Genomic DNA, 22,491 nt, shown 5'->3' with positions numbered 1-22,491 from the left:
AGTATCTATCAAATGCCATATACCCTATAGTTCAACAGCATACAGCCAATCACTAACCAAGGTTAGTTCTGTAAGCCAATGAGAATTCCTGATAAACAACTTTTGTAATCACCCCTTCACCTGTGTCAGTAGAGGGCACAACAGCAGCTGATCTATCCTTTTTTCTTTAAAAAATGTTCTCTGGAGCACTCTCCAAGGCAACCTGGAAGTGTGTCCCGAGCTGCAGTCCCCAACCTTGGCCCACCTAAACATTCTATATTAATTTTGCCTCAGCTTCTTCCTTTTAAGGTTGATACTCATCACAAAACAGACATTTTAAATATAAGCTTTATTTTAAATTTAAAGAAATATTGAAAATAAAGATTTTTTACAAATCATAATCAAGCACTCAAAACAATTTAGGAATGTTAAACACTAATTCTTAATTCAAAATAATGACATCCATAGAATACAACCCTGGTGTCGGCCAATATGAAGTTTACTTAATATTAGTATTTTATATACACTTAACCATTAATCCTTCCTAAAATTCAATAACAATGATTTCACTTTATAAGATGAAGCCTTTTATGTAATACCCAGAGATAACTTTTTCAAATATGAAACACTTATACCAGTGAGGAAATTATAAAAACATATATCAATTATACTGAAGGACTTGATTTAGAGGCTGTCTGTATATAGATGCATTTCACCTTAGGAAGTACACATGCACATCAAAACACTTCAACTGAATGAATATAGATGCCATTACATTATCTTGGTTACGTTACAAAGCAAACGGCAGGTTAATAAACATTGTTCTATTATGTATCAACTGAAAAAAATATATTCAAAAAAAAAGTTTTTGAAGACTCATGGGAGTGGAATGTGCCCGCATTAGGAACAAAGCTTTTACAGGACCACCTGTCTCCAGCTGGCTCCCGGGGACCACTGAAAACAGCTGGCTACCCTCAGAAAGACAAGATGGTCTTGTTAATAATTTCAATGGACTCTCGAAGCTCATCCTCCTTGATCACCAGCGGAGGCGCAAACCTGATAATGTCGCCATGGGTTGGCTTGGCCAGAAGTCCATTATCTCGAAGTCGTAGACACACCTTCCAAGCATCACAATCTAAAGAAAAATAGTAAAACGTACATGCTCAAAGATAAACGTTTAAACATCCCTTGCCATATGTATGGGCAAAGTGCAGCCTGGCAAAACAAAATTAACAGAACTTGCTCAAGTAAGGGAAACTTGGGCTGGGAGCGGTGGCTTATGCCTGTAATCCCAGCACTTTGGGAGGCGGAGGTGGGCGAATCACAAGGTCAAGAGATTGAAACCATCCTGGTCAACATGATGAAACCCCGTCTCTACTAAAAATACAAAAATTAGCTGCGCATCATGGTGCACACCTGTAGTCCCAGCTACTTGGGAGATGAGGCAGGAGAATCGCTTGAACCCAGGAGGCGGAGGCTGCAGCGAGCAGAGATCATGCTGCTGCACTCCAGCCTGGTGACAGAGCAAGATGCTGTCTCAAAAAAAAAAAAAGAAAGGGAAGCTTGGAGCTGCAAGCTTGCTTTGTTTTTATTCCTAAAAAGGAAGTTACTCTTCACTTTTCAGAAAGTACATAACTAGGTTTGAATGATATGATTAGACATATCATAGTTTTTCATAAATGAAAAAGACCAAGCCAAAAAAAAAAAAAAAATGTGCTAAGGCTGCTGTATTAATCACACAAGGAACAAATGCAAAAGAACTTGGGTATGGGCCGGGTGCAGTGGCTCACACCTGTAATCCCAGCACTTTGGGAGGCCGAGGTGGGCAGATCACAAGGTCAAGAGATCGAGACCATCCTGGCCAACATGGTGAAACCCCATCTCTACTAAAAACACAAAAATTAGCCGGGCATGGTGTGGCACACGCCTGTAGTCCCAGCTACTCAGGAGGCTGAGGCAGGAGAATCGCTTGAACCCAGGAAGTGGAGGTCGCAGTCAGCCAAGATCATGCCACTGTACTCCAGCCTGGCAACAGACACTCCAGCCCAACAGAGAGAGGCTCTGTCTCAAAAAATAAAATAAATAAAATTCTAAAACAGAAAAAAAAAGAACTTGGGTATGATACAGATGATTAACTGACATAAAATGGGCAATACTCAAAGCCCAGTGAACACTACACATTCCGAAAACGGACTCGCTTCCTGAGCTCAACATTTTATAGCAGCGATTCTCAACCTGGCTGCCCATCAGAATCATCTTAAAGGCTATTGCTAATGCCTGTGCCCCGTCCCAGATCTGTCAAATCAGAATCCCTGGGGTAAGGCCAGGCTTTGACTCATTTTTTTAAGAAGCTCCCCAGGTGATTCTTTTTTTTTTTTTTTTTTTGAGACGGAGTCTCACTTTGCCGCCCAGGCTGGAGTGCAGTGGCGCGATCTCAGCTCACTGCAAGCTCCACCTCCCAGGTTCAAGCGATTCTCCTGCCTCAACCTCCGAGTAGCTGGGACTACAGGTGCCCACCACCTCGCCCGGCTATTTTTTTGTATTTTTAGTAGAGATGGGGTTTCACTGCGTTAGCCAGGATGGTCTCGATCTCCTAACCTCGTGATCCGCCCGTCTCGGCCTCCCAAAGTGCTGGGATTACAAGCATAAGCCACCACGCCTGGCCCCCCAGGTGATTCTTTAAGTGCAGCCAAGGTTGGGAGGTTGGAATCGTTGCTTTAAAAGGAAGAGTTATCACAAGAAAATCCAGCAAGGAACACCTAAGGGTTACAAAGGATGTACTAAAACATCAAACACCCAATTAAGTGACAGCCAGCATTATTTTTATTATTGACCCCACAACTGTCATTCATATCATTATTTCTGCTGCTCCTATAACCTCTACTGACACAAAGCATCAAAGTGAGGGAGGGAAGGATAGCAAAGAGGACACTTGCAAGTCCAGACTCACCAACAAAAAATCTTGAACTCTCTAAATACTGCATGACTAATTTAAGGCAGAAAAATAAGTGTCTTAAAGGAACAAGGGTCAAATTGGTTAAATGTGCCTTCATTTAGAAAAGAGCTATATTTTTTATACTCTGAATGTAATTATAAATCAGACAATAATCTGTCTAAAAGGTTTGGTCATTATGTCAGTCAGCAGTTTCAAACAGAACATCCCAACAACCAATTAAAATACCAAGTGTGGCCAGGAGCAATGGCTCATGCCTGTCATCTCAGCACTTTCAGAGGCTGAGGCGGGAGGATCACGAGGTCAGGAGATCAAGACCATCCTGGCCAACATGGTGAAACCCCGTCTCTACTAAAAATACAAAAATTAGCTGGGCCTGGTGGCACATGCCTGTAATACCAGCTACTCGGGAGGCTGTGGCAGGAGAATCACTTGAACCAGGGCATCGGAAGTTGCAGTGAGCCGAGATGGCGCCATTGCACTCCAGCCTGGCAACAGAGCAAGACTCCATCTTAAAAAAAAAACAAAAACAAAACAAGTGTGGCCGGGCGCAGTGGCTCACGCCTGTAATCCCAGCACTTTGGGAGGCCAAGGCAGGCGGATCACGAGGTCAGGAGTTCGAGATCAGCCTGGCCAACATGATGAAACCCCGTCTCTATTAAAAATCCAAAAATTAGCCAGGCGTGGTGACAGGCACCTGTAATCCAGCTACTCAGGAGGCTGAGGCAGAGAATTGCTTGAACCCAGGAGGCAGAGGTTGCAGTGAGCCAAGACCGCACCACGGCACTCCAGCCTGGGAGACAGAGCAAGACTCCGTCTCAAAAAATAAATAAATAAAAAAATAAAATACCAAGTGTATTTTAGGTCTTCCTTAAAAAATTATCTTGAGTAAATGTTTTATCTCCACACCTTTGGTTTCTTTAATAACAATGGCGTTTAATAATCCTTTTCCTCTCACGGCAGTTACAACGTCAGAAGGCAGCTTCATGAGTTCATTTCTCAAGATGATGCCCAATTTTTCTGCATTTTCAGCAAGGTTTTCTTCTTCTAAAACCTACGTTTAAAGAAAAATTATACAAATGTTAAGACTGTCCTTTTTTTGTTGTTCTTTGGAGGACAACAGGGACTGTAAACACAGGAAAAACATGACTAGATAAAAGACCAGAGGAACTTAACTTTCATTGCTATTTTTCAAAGCCTGTATTAATTTCTAATTAAACAAACACTAGCTCAGAGCCTTGCTTTCGTCACAAATCTATTGCCAATCATTCATGGAAAATAAGGATTAAAGTTTATTTAATGCAACTCACATACTGTCATTAATCGAATACATCGGTGGAGGAAATGTAATTCCTAAACTGCAATAGTTTCCTCCCCCCTCACCAAGTTCTATCCTCAGAGATTACATAATAATTGTATGCCTTCAGCAGGCACTTAATCAGTCTGAAAACATTATAAATCCACACTTAAAAGAAAACCTGCTTGCTAAGCAAAAAGACAGGGCTGGTGGGGGGTCACAGTTGAGAGTCCTGTGAGGGCCAGCCAGGGCCAAAGAACCCAAAGCGCCAGGTGACTGTGAACTCAGGAAGCCCACGGAGGAAATCCAGTCTACTAGGCCAAGTTTAAATTACTTTTTGAGAATATCTTGTTCCTAAAATTTTTCCTCTATACTTCATGTTTTCTGATATTTGGCATTCTTATTGAATTTCTTATTATACCAGTGGGCCCAAATTAAAAATCACTTCAACACTGCTTTAAAGAATAGACACCGTGTGGCTGTATCAGTCTTTACCTCAAGGGCTGCGATGGCCACTCGGCAGGCTAGTGGATTGCCACCGTATGTGGACCCATGCTCCCCTGGCTTAATGGTCAGCATTATGTCATCATCGCACAGCACTGCAGACACCTGAAAGACAGTCAATTCACCATGTCATTTCTCAGCACTAAGCATTCTACTAAGCATTCTTTTCCCCAGAGTCCCGCTGTCACCCAGGCTTGAGTGCAGTGGCGTGATCTCAGCTCACTGCAATCTCTGCCTCCCGGGCTCAAGCAATTCTCCTGCCTCAGCCTCCCAAGTAGCTAGGATTACAGGCACCCACCACCACACCACACATGCTACTTTTTTTTTTTTTTTTTTTTTTTTTTGTAGTTTCAGTAGAGATAAGGTTTCACCATGTTGGCCAGGCTGGTCACGAACTCATGACCTCAGGTGATCTGCCTGCCTCGGCCTCCCAAAGTGCTGGGATTGCAGTCATGAGCCACTGTACCTGGCCAAGAAGCTGATATTTAATGACTTCAATGAAAAAGTTTACATCTGCCAGCCTAACTACTGGTAACAACCTAATGACTTACGTCATACCCTAAAACATTACAAATACTTTAGGTACACGTCAATGGCACAAAACAATATAATTTTGCAACTAAAAGAGAAAAGCTATTTCTGCAATGATATAATTTCACAATCCCTTCCAACACTGAGATGAAATGCTTTGTTTAAATGCTTAAAAAACAAAGTTGCGCATTCTTTTTAGCAAAGGTTTTGTCTATTCAGCAAAAACATCTATACTTCAGAGACCTCTGATGCAGTAACAATTACTGGCTGTGAAAGGCAAACCCAAGATATGAACTACAACAAACATTAATTTTTTTCAGTTTCTATGTTCACCAGTCATGGTTTTAAACAATTAGTAATATGCCATGTTTCTGAACACTGGAAAAAAGGACAGGAGTCTACAGGAGTCCTTTGAGGGTAAACTGTTTCCACCCAAATCCAATGTCATAGCAAATTCCAAGGCACATTCAATTCTTCAGGCAATAAGTAAGTGGGTCACACACTGGTCCCTTAAATGTTTTTATTACAGATATTCCAGGTGGCCTACAGCACACTTGGCAAAATCAAACCATCCGAAAGGCATTATTGTCACAATCAGTTGATGTATAAATACTTTAGGGGTATATTTTACAAGAGTAGGAAATGGAAAGAGGGGGGACATGAAACTTACAGGGTATAAGCCCCCAGAAAGGGCCTTTCCAAGGAGGACTATATCAGGTCTGACATTTTCATAATCAACAGCCAGCCATCTACCAGTTCTGGCCAATCCTGTCTGTATTTCATCAGCAATAAACAGAACCTATTGGGGAAAAAAACATAACCCTATTACTAATTACTTTCATTTCCACAGGGAAAATAGCCATCTTTATTTCACTGTCCCCCCACCAACAATAAATGTGTAATTCTGATGTGCCCTCGGATTTGTAAAAATGTTTTAACTACACACACAATTTCAAGAGTATCCTATGAGAATCTTGTAGACTCACCAACTATTTCCTCTGTCTGGCCACTGTCTCCCTAGAGGCCCATTCTGCCCTGCTCTACATAGTGAAAAGGTGCTGATGCAAAGGTGAGGGTTTTTTATGGCTTTTCTGGACCTAACTACGCTCTGGGAACAAATTAACTCATTTGTTTATTCCACAAACATTTAATATGTGACAGGAACTCTCAAATGGTAAACAAAATACACTACTATTAGCCCTGGGGGAAAGGAGGAGAGAATACAACAAAGGGCTTGCGGGGGCTCAAAGTGAAAGGCTCTTAGAGCAGCGAGGAAGGAAACGCTGTTAAGGCCAGGTCTGCAGTTCTGCACAGGGCCCAGGACAAGGCCAGAGACAGGAAAAAGTCAGCTTCTGTGCAGGTTTCTAAGCACTAGACAGTACTTAAGCTCTTAGAATGCCATCGCCCTCTAGTGGAAAGTAATTTAATCTTTGCATTTATCCAATCAGCAGAATTCAGAGAGGAGCTGGGGAGGAGCCCATTCAACCTTATCACAGCTAACTCGACATTCAGCCTTATCACAAACACCTAACATGACAACCTGGTGCCTGGTGCAGAGCTCTCGCACTCCCATTAGGTAACCTGGATCCGGAACAACAACGCCTGCTTCACCCTGAATTGGTTCTACCATGAATGCAGCCACATTTGGATCCTGAAGAGCACGCTACGGAAGAAATAGGAATAAGTTTTAATAACTTTCTTTCTACCACACTTGGAAATCTGAAAGCATATACCACACATATTTTCTATTAAGTATGCAAATCAAGTTTTTGCACTAACGTAAATTCTGACTTCATAAGAATTTGAAGTGGAAGACTTCAAATTCACTGCCATTCAATTATCAGAAGCTCCAAATACCTCACCTTTAAGTTACATTAGCCTACATTTCCTTTTTTGCCTCATTCTGTTGCCCAGGCTGGAGTATAGCGGCACAAACATGGCCCACTAAAGTCTCGAACTCCTGGGCTCAAGGTGATCCTCCTGCCTCAGCCTGCCAAGTAGCTGCGCACCATGCCCAGCTAATTTTTTTTTTTTTTTTTGGAGATGGAGTCTCACTCCGTCACCCAGGCTGGAGTGCAGTGGCACGATCTTGGCTTACTGCAGCCTCTGCCTCCTGGGTTCCAGCAATTCTCCTGCCTCAGCCTCCCAAGTAGCTGGGATGACAGGCGCACACCACCACGCCCAGCTAATTTTTTTTGTATTTTTAGTAGAGACAGGGTTTCACCATGTTGGCCAGGCTGGTCTCGACTCCTGACCTCAAGCAATCTGCCTGCCTCGGCCTCCCAAACTGCTGCAAGTACAGGCATAAGCCACCGCGCCTGACCTTGATTTTTAAATTTTTTTGTAGAGACAGGCTCTCCCTATGCTGCCCAGGCTGGTCTTGAACTCCTGAACACAAAGTGCTCCTCCAGCCCTGGCCTCCCAAAGCACTGGGGTTACAGGCATATACCACCATGCCCAGCCTGTTTTCTAATACACAAATGTACCTAAATTAAATCTGGCTGGGCACAGTGGCTCATGTCTGTCACCCCAGCACCCTGGGAGGCCAAGGTGGACAGATCACTTGAGGTCAAGTGTTCGAGACCAGCCTGGCCAACATGGCAAAACCATGTCTCTAAAGAAAATAGAAAAGTTAGTTGGGTGTGGTGGTGTGTGCCTGTGGTTCCAGCTACTTGGGAGGCTGAGGCAGGAGGATCACTTGAACCCAGAAAGCGGAGTTTGCAGCGAGACGAGATTGTGCCACTGCGCTCCAGCCTGGGCGATAGAGTGAGACTCTGTCTCAAAAAAAGAAATTAATTACTTAAATTAAATCTAAAGTAAATAGCCTTTTAAAGCCAACTTAAGGCTTTCTTAAAAAGTCTTCCACTTCTTAATTTTAAAAAGCTAGCTAAAAACAGAAATTTTACCTAGTAAGTAAGCAGGTATACCCAAGTTAACTGTTAAAGTCGTTGGCTGGCTGTACAGAGTAGATCACAGAACTCAGCTTTCTCTGCGTTGGAAACTAATTGATCGCTACTGAGAACAAGTCTGAAATCGTGGCCTAACTTAAGTGAGATAAATTTGCATTACTGTCATATAATGTACTTTTAATTCATATATTCAACAGCTTTAATTTCTATTCTCAATGAGCTGAGCACTATGACGCTAGTGAAATACCTCCAGTGCAGGCAGATCATTATAGGGAATGATGTCGAATCCTGGCATAAATGGTCCAAAACCATCGTAACTGGTTGGGTCTGTGGAACTGGAGATAGCAGACAACGTCCTACCCCAGAAGTTTCCAGCTACAAGGGAGAAACAAACAGTGATTATTTCAAAGAAACCCAAAATTCAATAAGCACTATCCCCGCAAAACACCACAAGAAGTTTGACTCAAAAAATAAATCAAGGGCTTGCTTTAGTGCACCTTCAGTGGGTTTTCAATTGTTAAAACAAAGTCTGATATTAAACACCATGGCTCCTATGACACAAGGCCACTAAGTCTGGCCTTGTAATTCCTATTTTCGGCATTTCTCTCTACTGAGCCTCTTGACTGGAATATATAGCCCCTGAAGATAGATAACTTACTTTTCTTTCAATAATCCCCAACCCAATACCAAGCCCTAACAATTGAGGTCTTCAATGCATGTTTTCTAGAGAAGGTGCATTTATGATAGTGATATGAGAAAGAATATCCTTCATAGACAATTAGCGGTTTTCCTTTCAAAACTCCAATACTGCAGGCTAACAACAGAATGCATTTCCAATTTCATTTGGAGAAAAGATCCTCAAGCAATCCAAACACGTTTCCATTTTACCTTCCTTGATACTACAATCCTTTATGATGCTAAATGACAGACGTCTCCCTTTCTGCTGGAACATTTTTTATCCATTAATAAAGGTGACTGAGGATCTACTATGTCAGGCATTGTTTTAGATGTTGGGGAATAGGCCGGGCACAGTGGCTCACTTATGTAATCCCTGCACTTTGGGAGGCCAAGGCGGGCAGATCGCCTGAGGTCAGGAGTTCAAGACCAGCCTGGCCAACATGGTGAAACCCCATCTCTACTAAAAATACAAAAATTAGCCGGGCATGGTGGTGCACACCTGTAGTCCCAGCTACTCAGCAGGCTAAGACACGAGAATCCCTTGAACCCAGGAAGCAGAGGTTGCTGTGAGCTGAGATCACACCACTGCGCTCCAGCCTGGGTGACAGAGCAAGACTCTGTCTCAAAAAATAAAAATAATAATAATAATAATAAAGATGTTGGGGAAGCTGCGTGCGGTGGCTCATGCCTGTAATCCCAGCACTTCGGGAGGCCGAGGTGGGTGAATCACCTGAGATGAGAAGTTCGAGACCAGCCTGGCCAACATGGTGAAACCCTGTCTCTACTAAAAGTACAAAAATTAGCTGGGCGTGGTGGTGGGCGCCTGTAATCCCAGCTACACAGGAGGCTGAGGCAGGAGAATCACTTGAACCCTGGAGGCGGAGGTTACAGTGAGCCAGACTGCAGACTAGGTGACAAGAGTGAAACTCCGTCTCAAAAAAAAAAAAAAAAAAAAAGTTGGGAAATAGATCATGATCACAACTGGCAAGATCCCTGTCCTCAGGGAGCTTCCTTTCTAGCAGGGAGAAAACACCTAACATAAACCAGTAAAGCAAGTGAGCTGGATAATTTCAGAGAGGGTTACATTCAAGAAGGAGAGACACCATGTAAAATAACAGCAAGGTTGGGAGTTTGTGACATCACGTTTTTATCTTCTCACCACTTCTGCCAGCAGCAACTCAATTAATCAGTGCTGGATTATCGTATTTTGGCTTCATCTCGTTTCTAAACACTATTCTTGCAAAGCCTCTTTCACTAGCATCCCTTACCTACAAGTAATCTCTTCTTTTACTTGTCCACAAACAATAGCACATTGATTTTGACTAGGTTTGTTTAAGAAGAAATGCACTGATTAGACCATAAGCCTATTTGCTCTCCCCTGCCTAGCCTCAGGAATCTCATCCTCAGTCACTTACCCTGCAGGTATAAGGGACTTACAGTTAGGGACAGTCTTCCTCTGTCTCTCCACCCCACTGACTCACCAGCTTCTTTCAATACTCAGGTGAAAACATCTTTGCACCCTTTGCTATTAAGAAAGAGACTGGACACAGTCTATAAGAATGAAAATCACCAGAAACACCATGTTTGTTTGCAAGAAACAGTTATGTTGTCCTACAACGAAAGCACAAGATTTTTAAATGGCAAGTTACAGAGTTTTGCAAAGATTTCTTCTTTGGGAATACCAATCTGTCCCCTCAAATACCAATCACCTCTGGCCTTCGGTTGAACTCTGGATTCTATTATGTTATGGGGTTTATCATTTAACTGCATGTGTTCACAAGGCAGAATATTTAATGATTTCAACTATCACAAGAATGAATTTGACCATTATAGTGACAAATCTACACATACTTGTTTTAAAAAAATAAAGCTTAAAAAACAAGTCAGAACCTCTCATTTGAATATCATATACAGAACCCAACAGTCAAACTACATCTTCTCAATTAATTGCTAGTCTCCCTAACCAAAATTCAAGTTATTCCTTTCATCCAGGCCCAGAAGCCTAACAAGGGCAACTCCAAGCCTCCTCTTTTCAACAGCTTCTAAGAGGAACATGGCACAACAGGACCTCCAATATCAAGATTCAAACCACTGTTTATGTAGGCCAAGGCCCCACGCTAACTTCACCCAACCCCAGCCCCCAACCCAAACCCTCCACCAGTAAGACTATCTAATTAACTGGATAACTACTATGAAAAAAATCTGACAGGCAAATGAGAGGAATAGGGAGTTCAGAAAGAAAAATCCCATATATGAAGAAAAATCCCAAGAAGAGGAAATCCCTCATAAATTTTTAGGAAACATTCAGCAAATACGTATCATGTACCGGGCAAAACATATTACAAGTATTTCATCAGCAAATTAAAACAGTAAATGTATACATATATATATATATGTTTTTTATATATAAAATATATAAGTGTGTGTGTGTGTATATATACATATGTATGTGTATGTATGTATATATATATATATATATATATATATATATATATATTTTTTTTTTTTTTTTTTTTTTTTTAAATAGAGACAGGGTCTCCCTATGTTGCCCAGAAGGCTGGTCTTGAACTCCAGGGCTCAAGGAATCCTCCTGCCTTGGCCTCCGAAAGTGCTATGATTACAGGCATGAGCCACCATGCCTGGCCACAGTAAATTATTATATTGTATGTTTCAATCATAGAAGTTAATATTTAATTTCACATACCTGCAAAAACAATCTTTGCTTTGTATTTCTGAATGCCCTTCACGGTATAGCCCCACTTACGAGCTAGTTTACAGGCAGTCTCTCCGGCCTCCACTCCTATCAGGAGAGAAAAATGTTCAGATTTTTAAAAAATGTTAAACTATCAAAAAATAAAAAGATTATTTTTGAGAGTATTTAACAAAAAAAGGAAATGTTTTACCTGTATTCATAGGAAGAACTTTGTGGTAGTTGAAAAGTTTAGTAATATACTCCTCATATTCACCAAGTACGTTATTATAGAAAGCTCTAGATGTTAAGGTCAATTTGTCCACTTGACTCTTCAGAGCATTCACAATCTTGGGGTGACAATGCCCTTGGTTGACAGCACTGTAAGAACTCAGGAAGTCAAAATATTTTCTGCCTTCTACATCCCATACATAAATACCTAAAATACATAAAAAAGGAAAATAATTTTAGACAATTACTATACAGCATAAAGTTCAAAAATTAAGAGTGGTAGCAAGCCCTCTGAATGCCTATATATGAACCTCTATTTAATATATATTTGTAGTTAAAGCTTGTTTTAGCTCAGGTATAATGAACTTTGGTTTGCAAGGAATTACTAAGAATTGTATTTTATCCGCCCAGCTTCAAAATACACATTTAACAAAAATAACACAAAAAGGTTATAAACTCTGGAGTAAAACCTTTACCTAATTCTAAGATTTAGGATCCAAAATTAGAATTTAAAAGCAGAAGTTAGGCAGGGAGCCATGGCTCACGCCTGTAATCCTAGCACTTTGGGAGACCAAGGCAGGGATTGCTTGAACCCAGGAGTTCCAGATCAGCCTGGACAACACGGCAAAATCCCTGACTCTACAGAAAAATGCCGGGCATGGTAGTGTGCACGTATGGTCCCAGTTACAGAGGCTGAGGTGGGAAGATTGCTTGAGCCTGGGAGGTAGAGGATGCAGTGAGTTGAGACTGTGCCACTGCACTCCAACCTGGGCACCAGAGCAAGATCCTGCCTATAAATAAAATAAAATAAAATAAGTAAAATTTAAAAATAAAAAAGCAGAAGTTACACATAACAGACAAAAATCATGAGAAGTAGACTATAATAACTCTTAGGATGGAAAAAAAATATTTGTAAATCATGTGTCTGATAAGGATCTAATATCCAGAACTCTTACAACTCAATTTCAAAAGGACAAACAACTCAATTTAAAAAATGCGGAAAGACTTGAATAGCTATTTCTTCAAATAAGATATACAAATGGCAAGAAACACATGAAAAGATGTTCAACATCACTAATCATTAGGAAAATGCAAGTTAAAACCACAATGAAATACCATCTCACACTCCCTGGGATGGTTATAATTAAAAAAAAAACAACTTTTGACAAGGATCGGAAGAAATTGGCACTCTCATACATTGCTAGTGGGAAAGTAAAAACAGGGTTGCCATGTCATGTAATATGAAACAGACTTTCAATCGTTCAAAAGAAGATATGTCTATAGTACTGGTACCAAATAAAATACAAGCAAATGACCAAAATGTGTGATACTCTTATATTGTCATTTTCTGGTACAAAGCTAAGTAATAAACTTTGGTTTTATTTGGTTAAGGCTGTTATTTATTCCAAATTGTAGATTAAATCACCATTTGGCAACTATCACAGTAATCATTTATTCAGGCAAGAATCATTAATGGATGCTGAAATTGTGAGTAAAAGTTCATGAGTAACTGGATATTTACAGAGTTTTACACTCTGTCCCCACAAGATACTTAATACAAAGGGAAAGAAGACCAAGACAGTCAAGGATTGAGAACTGTTCTGGGTTAAAGAATAAACATGACAACTGAATGCAACTCAACGGAGGTTTTTCTTTTGTTATAAAAGAGAACAATTGACATCTGGATTAGGTCTCTAGACTAATGGTGCTGTACCAGTGTTAAGTTCTTGATTTTTACAATTACTCTATGGTTATAAAAGAGAAAGTCAGCTGGGCACGGTGGCTCACACCTGCCATCCCAGCACTGTGGGAGGCTGAGGTGGTAGGATCACTTGAGACCAGGAGTTCAAGATCACCCTGGGCAACATGGCAAAATCTAATCTCTACAAAAAATAAGCCAGTCATGGCAGGGCACACCTGTAGTCCCAGCTACTTGGGAAGCTGAGGTGGGAAAATCACCTGAAGCCGGGAGTTCCAGGCTGCAGTGAGCCATGATCACACCACTGAACTCCAGCCTGGGCAACAGAATGAGACCCTATCTCAAAAAGTCATTGCGTTTTTGGAAAGATGCACTAAGTATTTATGGGTAAAGAGATATCATGTGGTGGGGTGCGGTGGCTCACACCTGTAATCCCAGCACTTTGGGAGGCCAAGGTGGGAGGATCACAAAGTCAAGAGTTTGAGACCAGCCTGGCCAACATGGTGAAACCCCATCTCTACTAAAAATACAAAAATTAGCTGGGTGTGGTGGCACATGCCTGTAGTCCCAGCTACTCAGGAGGCTGAGGCAGAAGAATCGCTTGAACCCGGGAGGCAGAGGTTGCAGTGAGCCGGTATTGTGCCACTGTACTCCAGCCCGGGTGACAGAGTGAGACTCCATCTCAAAAAAAAAAAAAAGGAATTAACCATGTCTGCAATATACACATTAAAAACATCTAGTAAAATGTATATTGTGAAAATATGGAAGCAATTTTTTTTTATAAAAGGTTTCAAGAAAAGGGAAGAGACAGATTAATCTGAAATGTACCTTTTCCTCTCTCCAGGGCTACAGGTAAAGGATGGTAGTTGTGTGCACCATACTTATATTCCCTTTCAAAAATGTCATCAGAGGTTGGAGGGCCTTGGACTGTTTTTTTAGTTGCAACAGATGTAGCAGAAGCCACTGAAGAATGAACTCCGCGACGAAGTACAGCAAACCTCTGCAAATGTGCTAGTTTGAAAAACATTGTGTCCTTCAAGTAGAAAAACCACAGATCTGTCCAAAGAAAAGAGAATGCATTAAGAGTGAGAATCCTTGGCTTATGCCTACAATCTCAGCACTTTGGGAGGCTGAGGCCAAAGGATCACATGAGCCCAGGAGTTTGAGACCAGCCTGGGCAACACAGCAAGACTCCATCACTACAAAAAATTGAAAAATTAGCTGGGTGTACTGGGTGTGCATCTGTAGTCCCAGCTACTCAGGAGACTGAGGTGGGAGGATTGCTTGAGCCCAGAAGTTGAGGCTGCAGTGAGCTGAGATCGTGCCACTGTACTCCAACCTGGGAGACAGAGAAAGGCCCAGTCTCAAGAAAAAAAAAAAAAATGGCCAGGCGCAGTAGCTCACATTTGTAATTCCAGCACCTTGGGAGGCCAAGACGGGAGGATCACTTGAGCCGAGGAGTTAAAGACCAGCCTGGGCAACATAGTCTCCATAAAAGAAAAAAAAAGAGTGAGAATCTTGAGTCAGGTGTGGTGGTTTATGCCTGTAGCCCCCAGCTGCTCAGGAGGCTGAGGCGAGAGGATCACTTGAGCCCAAGAGTTTGAGGCCAGCCTGGGCAACAGAGTGATACCCTGTCAATCAGTCAATCAATCAACCAATCAGTAAGAGTGAGACTCTTTCCAGAGCTAATGAACCGTGTGTTGACTGAGTACCTGCTAAACACTAAGTATTTGTTAAGCACCTACCACAGTCCAATACCATCAGGCACGATGCTATGAGACAGCTACAACTGTAGGGCAGAGACCAGAGGCAGGGAGACCAAATCAGAGAAGACTGCCAGAGACTAGGCATGGGGCAGGAGACAGAGGGACTGACAACTATTTTGTCCTTGTATATGGAGAGTGAAGCAATTAAGGTAGAATTTGGTTTCTACCAAAATAAAAGGGACCATCCTAAAATAAAAACAACAGGTGTGGAGAGGAAAAAGCTGACTTTTGGGGTATGGGAATTGCTTAACACCAAAGTTCTAAACTATAAAAAGTCAAATCTTTTTTTTTTTTTTTTTTTTTTTTCTGAGGGCGGGGAGGACAGGGTCTCGTTCTGTCACCCAGGCTGGAGTGCAGTGGTAAGATCATGGCTCACTGCAGCTTCAACCTCCCTGGCTCAAGCAATCATCCTACCTCAGCCTCTCCAGTAGCTGGGACCACAGGCACGCACCACCACACCCAGCTAATTTTTGTATTTTCCGTAGGGATGGGGGTCTTGCCGTGTTTCCCAGACTGGTCTTGAACTCCTGGGCTCAAGCAATCCGCCCACCATGGCCTCCCAAAGTTTTCGAATTAAAAGTGTGAGCCACTGTGCCCAGCCTAAAATCCTTTATTTAGCCACAAATATCTAAAACTTCTGTAGGTCAAATTTATCATAAATGAAGGTGAAAGGCAAAAAGACTAGGAAAAAAATGTTAATTTCTAATAATTTAAAGTGTTCACAGCAAGTTGAATTAGACCAAACATATATATACATACATAAATACACACATACACACACATATTTATATGAGATTCCCAAACAAAACAATCTATTCTGCTAGGATGGTTGTTTCTACAAAACTTATCCTCAAAAAATTGTAGCATAAAAGGTAGCGTTGGCCAGGTGTGGTGGCTCATGCCTATAATCCCAGCACTTTGGGTGGCCAAGGCAGGCGGATCACCTGAAGTTGGGAGTCCGAGACCAGCCTGACCAACATGGAGAAACCCTGTCTCTACTGAAAATACAAAATTAGCTAGGCGTGGTGGTGCATGCCTTTAATCCCAGCTACTCAGGAGGCTGAGGCAGGAGAATCGCTTGAACCTGGGAGGACGAGGCTGCAGTGAGCCAAGATCGCGCCATTACACTCCAGCCTGAGCAACAAGAGTGAAACTCCGTCTCAAAAAACAAACAAACAAAAAAGCGATTGTTAGCAAAAGGTAACTGAGAAACTAGAGAGAGTCAAACTGCAAACTACAATCCGTTACTTGTATGAGCGTTAAAGTCTAAACATCACTGAGCAGGCTGGTGTTTACCCTGCCACCCCATCACATTAAGTCAGAGCCATGGCTACTCTCCCCAGTCACCCCCAGCCCTAAAACCAGCCCCTCCACAAGGCTTTGCACATCTCTTTGTACCCAGTTTACCATTAAGCATCCTGATAAGCCATGAAGTAAAAACTAAGCTATGAAAGAAACTAATAATTAAAAGGAAATTAGAGCGTGTGCATAGGAATCACCTCTGGAAGAAAAAAAAAAAAAAAGCTTAAAGACAAATTCATGATTAGGAGAAAGTTGCCAAAAACTAGGTGTACTTATTCCATCTATACTTACTTTCTAAAAGACTAGTTAATTCATGTTTCAACAGAAGTCTACCAATGACAAGTCAAACCATGTATAATCTCACAGCCACTCTTGATTCGAGCTGCCAAATTAACAAAACATAATACTTGGAGTTTGGCTTACTTCCCTTTAAACTTGGCACTACCCAGTAAATCCAGTATGTTCAGGAATTCGCAATTACTAAACAAAATCCAGCACTCCGGTTTGCCAAAGACTCACCGACTATTTTTTCTTCCCACAGTTCAGTCTAGAATACAGATTTTTAACCCAAGATCCAGGGAGAGTCTGCAGAGAGTCCAAAATCTCCTGAAATAAAATGCAGAATTACATGCAGACGTATATTTTTCCAAGAAGAAGGTCCATAACTTTCATCAGACTTTATCTCAAAGGGGTGGGTACCAACAATCAAAACAAAAGTGATGTAAGAATCACCCAACTGGAGGCAGCTGCTAGCAAAAATGTCTAAGTGTACTATACGGAACTTCCCCAAAATGCTACTGCTAAGTCTAAAACACTCATGTATGATTTCTTTCTTGGGCTCTTTATGCTTTGCTCAGTATGAATTAATTGTTTGATCAACGAAAAAATTAGAACATTAATTTTTGCCTATCAAATTAGCAGTAAAACACTCAGGTAATACTTAGTGGTGCTCTAAACTGCAACAACTTTCTAGGGCCAGGCAAGGTGGCTCACACCTATAATCCCAGCGCTTTGGGAGGCCAAGGCAGATCATTTGAGCCCAGGAGTTAACGATCAACCTGGGCAACATGGGGAGACCCCGTCTCTATAAAAAATACAAAAATTAGCCAGGTGTGGCGATTCGTACCTGTAGTATCAGGTACTCAGGAGACTAAGGTGGAAAGATCTCTTGAGCCCTGAGTTCTGGGCTGCAGTGAGCCATGATCTGTGCCACCAGCACTCCAGCCTGGGCAACAAAGAGAGACTGTGTCGCAAAAAAAAAAAAAAAAAAAAAAAGAATATCTGAGATTATCTAAATTCAACATTCTTATTTTATATAAAAGTTATCTGCACAGCTAATTTCCAACAGAAATGGGATGAAAAATTCATTTACCTGTTAAGTTTAGGCAGTTTTATTAAAGAATAACTGGTGACAAAATAATATCATTCAAAACATTACTAATACTCATTCTTAAGGTTTTTGTTTCTTTTCACTTACAGATGGAGTCTCAGCTATGTCGCCCAGGTTGGCCTCGAACACCTGGGCTCAAGGGATCCTTCTGCCTCTGCCTCTGCCTGAGCCTCAGGAGGAGGTGGGACTACAGGCACACACCACGGGGTCAGCTATTCTTAAGGTTTTTAAGATGAAGTCTGGATATTTAATTCAACTGGGAAAGGTCAGAAACTGGATACGCCATGATGTATCAAAATCCTGTAAACGCATTTCTATTAAAGAACCTTCTGTGTTCAAGTTGCTGTGCTTGGCACTGTATGAGAAATCTTAGAGCAGAATTAAGATGGACTTAAAAATAGCCAACATCAATAACATCCTCTTCCAAAAAGGTTTCAAAACCAGGAGAATCAAGTGGAAAATCCCGAGTTTGGAGACCAGGATTTTAAATTCTGTCTGTGGTTCTGAAGAGTAACTCTGGGTGATTCTGTCAATCTTTCTGAGCTTCAATCACCCCATTTGTAAAATGAGGTTGAAGTGTTACTGAGGATTAGATGGGTTAATGTTATTGTGCCAAATCCAGCACAAAATGGCCACTCAGTTCCCTTTTGCCCTTAAAACTAGCCAGCTTCTGAAATAGCACAATCAATAGTGCCATGATTTCTTTTTAAAACTGTTTAAAAAGACACACACACACACCATTTTTCAGTTGATAAAAAATTAGAAAACACAGACAAGAAAATTACCAGCAATTTTACACTTGCATGATAACCATTAACATTTGGTTATTTTTTCTATGCATAATTAGCATCCATGTTAGCTTTTTTTCACCCTCCCCTATAGAATTTCCTATTTAAGTCCCTCCTAAGGACTCCCAGGGACTGTGTAGACTTGTAATGGGTCCTAACACTGCAGGCCACTTGTTTTTATTCCCAAAAGTCTATACTCTAAGCTCCTTTAAAAAACAGTAAAATTCACTTTGCATTCCTAGAACCTAGCCCAGGTTGGGCATCCTGTGGGCCTTTGTCAGATAAAGAGGTCAGTCTTACTTAGGACTCCTGAGGAAGTCAAGGTAGCAGGTGATCAAGACCATGGGATCACCTACCCCTGACCAAGTTGAGTCTAACTCTAAGAGGGGGTGTTCACTCTCTGACCTCATCTAGAATAACTCATCTCTTCATCAAGAGCTTACTTCATTAGATCTAATGGCCTTCAAAGGTCAAAATAATGTGTTCCAGGCTGCTATCATGCATCTACCTGACGCCCATACTCAGGTCCTGGAAATGAGAACAAATTGCTCTTGGCAAGCTAGAATTCTAACACTGAAGGTTTTATCCACGTAATTAACAGAGTCCTTTGGGCTAGCATTACTCCCTCCATCTAGCCCATCCATCTACATTAGAACATACCTACAGTAGAATTTCCACAAAAGGCTGCATTTTGAAGTTAATTTAGCCTATACTCTTAAAAACTATTTTCTTACTCTAAAAGAATAGTCAGTGTAAAGTTGTCCAAAAGCCACTTAAAATATTCAACTTGAGGAGTAAATTTGTTCTTGCTATTTTGACAAATATTTACTTTTCCTGAGGTAACCATTCACAAATACAGGCCTTTAAAAAAAAAAAAAGTTCTACCAACAGAAGTCTCTTTGATGAAATCAGTATTCTGGCTAAAATTCAAGCCAAGTGCATCATTGGCAAACAACTAGTTTTACTACTGAGAAAGGATTGGGGTCAACTGCAGCACATCCTCCACACACATCCAAATTCGGTGCATTCATCGCTATTTGTAAATGTTTGAGATTTGACTGGTCCTCAAGAACTCACTAAAGGGCATAAAATATGCACACAAATAACTGTAATAAAGGCAAGCTATGGGGATAATACATATTAAGACAGCTGCTTTGAGGGAAAAAATGTCTTTTAAAAATATTTACTATTTAAAGTTATACTGGATTTTTCTTTAGGAGGGGGGATGCAAAACTAATCTTAAACACCATGAAAAACTGTAAACCCAAAACTATAAGCTTTTTTTTTTTTTTTTTTTTTGAGACGGAGTCTGTCGCCCAGGCTGGAGTGCAGTGGCATGATCTCAACTCACTGCAAGCTCTGCCTCCCAGGTTCAAGCAATTCTCCTGCCTCAGCCTCCCAAGTAGCTGGGATTACAGGCACGCACCACGATGTCTGGCTAATTTTTGTATTTTTAGTAGAGACGGGGTTTCACCATATTGGCCAGGCTGGTCTCAAACTCCTGGCCTCAGGTGATCCGCCTGCCTGGGCCTCCCATAGTACTGGGATTACACAGGTGTGAGCCACCGTGCCGGGCCAAAAATAAGCTTTTTAATTTAACTCTTGTTTTTATGAAAAGATTCATCTAAAGACAGAACCAGGATATTCTGATGAAAGGAGTCTATTGTTATTTCACATGGCTAAGAGCGATTGATTACAATCTAAAGAACAGTTCCGGGGTTACTGAAAGAACTAGCTTATCCACAGAAACCCTTTCAATCCCAGAAGGAGAAATTTAGAATTTGGAAACTGAACATTAGTCATTTCTTAAGGTAAAGCCACTTCATTCCAAAGTCACTCTCTGTTCCCCCTTATCGCCGTAATTCATCTAAGAGGTAAAACTGAACACCAAACAGGTAAGATGTAGAGTGACAAAAGGAGACGGTGGGTCACAGGGCGAGTGCCCAGGTGACTTCGGGCCTCAGTCCTCTCGCCAGCAAAGGGCGGACAATGACCCCTCCCGTCCCGCCCGGGAAGGCGACCGAAGAAAGGCACCGGCCAGGCCCAGTTACTGATGCTCAGCAGGGTTTGCAAAAAGCCCCCAACGGGAGGTTTTCATGCTGAAAGTCCTGTTGCCCCCCCATCCCCCACCATCTAATTAACCTGCAAGTTACTGTAAGGAAGGTTCTGCTTCCGTAATTTTCTTTATTTCGACAGAGGCTGGAGAAAAAAAATCATAGGCTGGAAGAGGGGAGCGACGGGCAGGCCGATCTGCAGGGCGCAGGAGCGGGCCGGGAGGACCCAGCCCTCCAAGACTGCATCAGCGCCCCCGCCGCGTGACCAGGGCCACCGGTTTACTGCACAGGTCCCCCGTCCCCAGAACGCAGCCTCCCCGCCGACCCCAGGAACAAAGGGTGCCCAAAGGCCTCCTCCCCGGAACCCCGGGGCGCCTCGGGGGTCTCCGGACAGGTTGGCCGAGTCCTGGCCTCCACAGGCCGCGAGCGCAGGGGGCGGCGGCTCCGCCCGGTCTGGTAGGCGGAGCTGCCACATCCTCAGCCTCTCCCTGCCTCCCGCCCCACCCGCCCGCCCGCTCGTCCGTCGGCCGCTCTGGGCTGGAACCAGGACTCGGGCCTGCAAGCCGTGGGGCGCCACGCCCCTGCCCCCTGAAGCTGCGCGCTGGCCGGAGCCGCCCGCAGAGTAAACGGGCCGCGGAAGCCGGTCTGGTTCCCCGATCGAGGCCCAGCGCGCCCCCTCAGCCAGCATCCCCCGAACCCGGGCCGCGGCCACCCCGCGCCCGCTCGCCTCCCCCGCCGCTGTCAGGGAACCCCGGCCAGGGCCCGAACCAGAGCCCCAGGACCGCAGCGCCCGGGCAGTACCTGACAGCGCCTGAGGACAACGGGGTACACACGGCGTCTACGAAGCGCAACAGAGACACCGGAGCGTCACTGCGACTTAAAGGCTGATTCCGCCCCGCCCCCAAGACACCCTCGCCGCTCATTGGCTGGAGTGGAGGGCAGGACACCAATCGCGTGGGCCCCGTCCTCCGCCCCGCCCCCCCCCCCCCCCCCCCGGCCGCGTATCAAGAATCTTTGCTCCTCCCGCGGATTCGATGCGCGCTCGCGCCTCCTGAGCCCGCTGGCCTGCACCTGAGCTCAGGCCCTTCGGTCGCCTCCTCTGGCGGGACGAGAAGAAGGGTCATTGTCCGCTCTTGCTAACGAGAAGACTGAGGCCCGAAAAGGAAAAGTCTGTTGGGCCCTCCACTGCGCGGGCCGGGTGTGGCTGGAGGCCGAGAGACGTGAGGCTGGACCACCCGCCCTGTGCTCCTGGAGGGCAGGACCAGCCCCAGCTCTGTCCCAGCCACAGCTGCGGGAGCCCCATGCCCTTGAACCCTGATGCGCCGCGCGGCTTAGTTGTGCCTCTGAATTCACCTCCAAAAGTCGTCGCTGCCTATGGAAGACACACTGCCCACCTGTTCGCAGCTGCTGTCAGATAATTGAGTGGCAGCAACCCACTCAGAGTACAGATTTGCCTGTGGTGGCCTCCACAGCTGGTTATTAAATTCAGAACACAAAAAATAAATATTCCGGGACAATCTCATGTTAGAATCGGAAGGGACTTCACTTAGCCCACAACATTTATGTTAAATATTGGAAAACAGAGACCCAGAGAAAGAAAGCGACTTACCCAGTCATCCAACAGTAGGGGCAGTCTGGTCCTGTGTGCCCCTTGCCACCCCTCTCAGAGGGCAGGCACTGGCAGCTGCCGGCACCACATTCCATTAGACCACAATGACCAG

General features: G+C 43.2%; 1 protein-coding gene across 1 annotated transcript; it reads right to left on the bottom strand.

Moving 5' to 3' along the window:
* Positions 1–309: 309 nt before the first annotated feature.
* On the bottom strand, positions 310–21,657 carry OAT (ornithine aminotransferase). The gene is made up of 11 exons (XM_030805893.1): positions 21,572–21,657; positions 17,058–17,144; positions 14,299–14,526; positions 11,755–11,979; positions 11,556–11,651; positions 8,421–8,548; positions 6,805–6,927; positions 5,935–6,063; positions 4,725–4,838; positions 3,842–3,986; positions 310–1,114 (listed from the first exon to the last, which is right to left on the bottom strand). The coding sequence occupies exons 3-11, from the start codon at positions 14,495–14,497 to the stop codon at positions 954–956; spliced, it is 1,320 nt and encodes a 439-aa protein (XP_030661753.1). The 5' UTR covers positions 14,498–14,526; positions 17,058–17,144; positions 21,572–21,657; the 3' UTR covers positions 310–953.
* Positions 21,658–22,491: the final 834 nt, after the last annotated feature.

The sequence above is a fragment of the Nomascus leucogenys genome, chromosome 3 (genome assembly GCF_006542625.1).
Source record: "Nomascus leucogenys isolate Asia chromosome 3, Asia_NLE_v1, whole genome shotgun sequence".
NCBI lineage: Eukaryota > Metazoa > Chordata > Mammalia > Primates > Hylobatidae > Nomascus > Nomascus leucogenys.
Note: the sequence above shows the minus strand (reverse complement) of the source record. Positions and strands in the feature narration are given on the sequence as shown.

Coding starts and splice junctions, on each gene's coding strand:
- OAT (XM_030805893.1), bottom strand. CDS start 14,497: ATGTTTTTCAAACTAGCACATTTGCAGAGGTTTGCTGTACTTCGTCGC. Junction 11,652..11,754: donor AGTTCTTCCTATGAATACAG/GTAAAACATTTC, acceptor CTCTCCTGATAG/GAGTGGAGGCCGGAGAGACT. Junction 6,928..8,420: donor ATGATCTGCCTGCACTGGAG/GTATTTCACTAG, acceptor TTTCTTCCGTAG/CGTGCTCTTCAGGATCCAAA.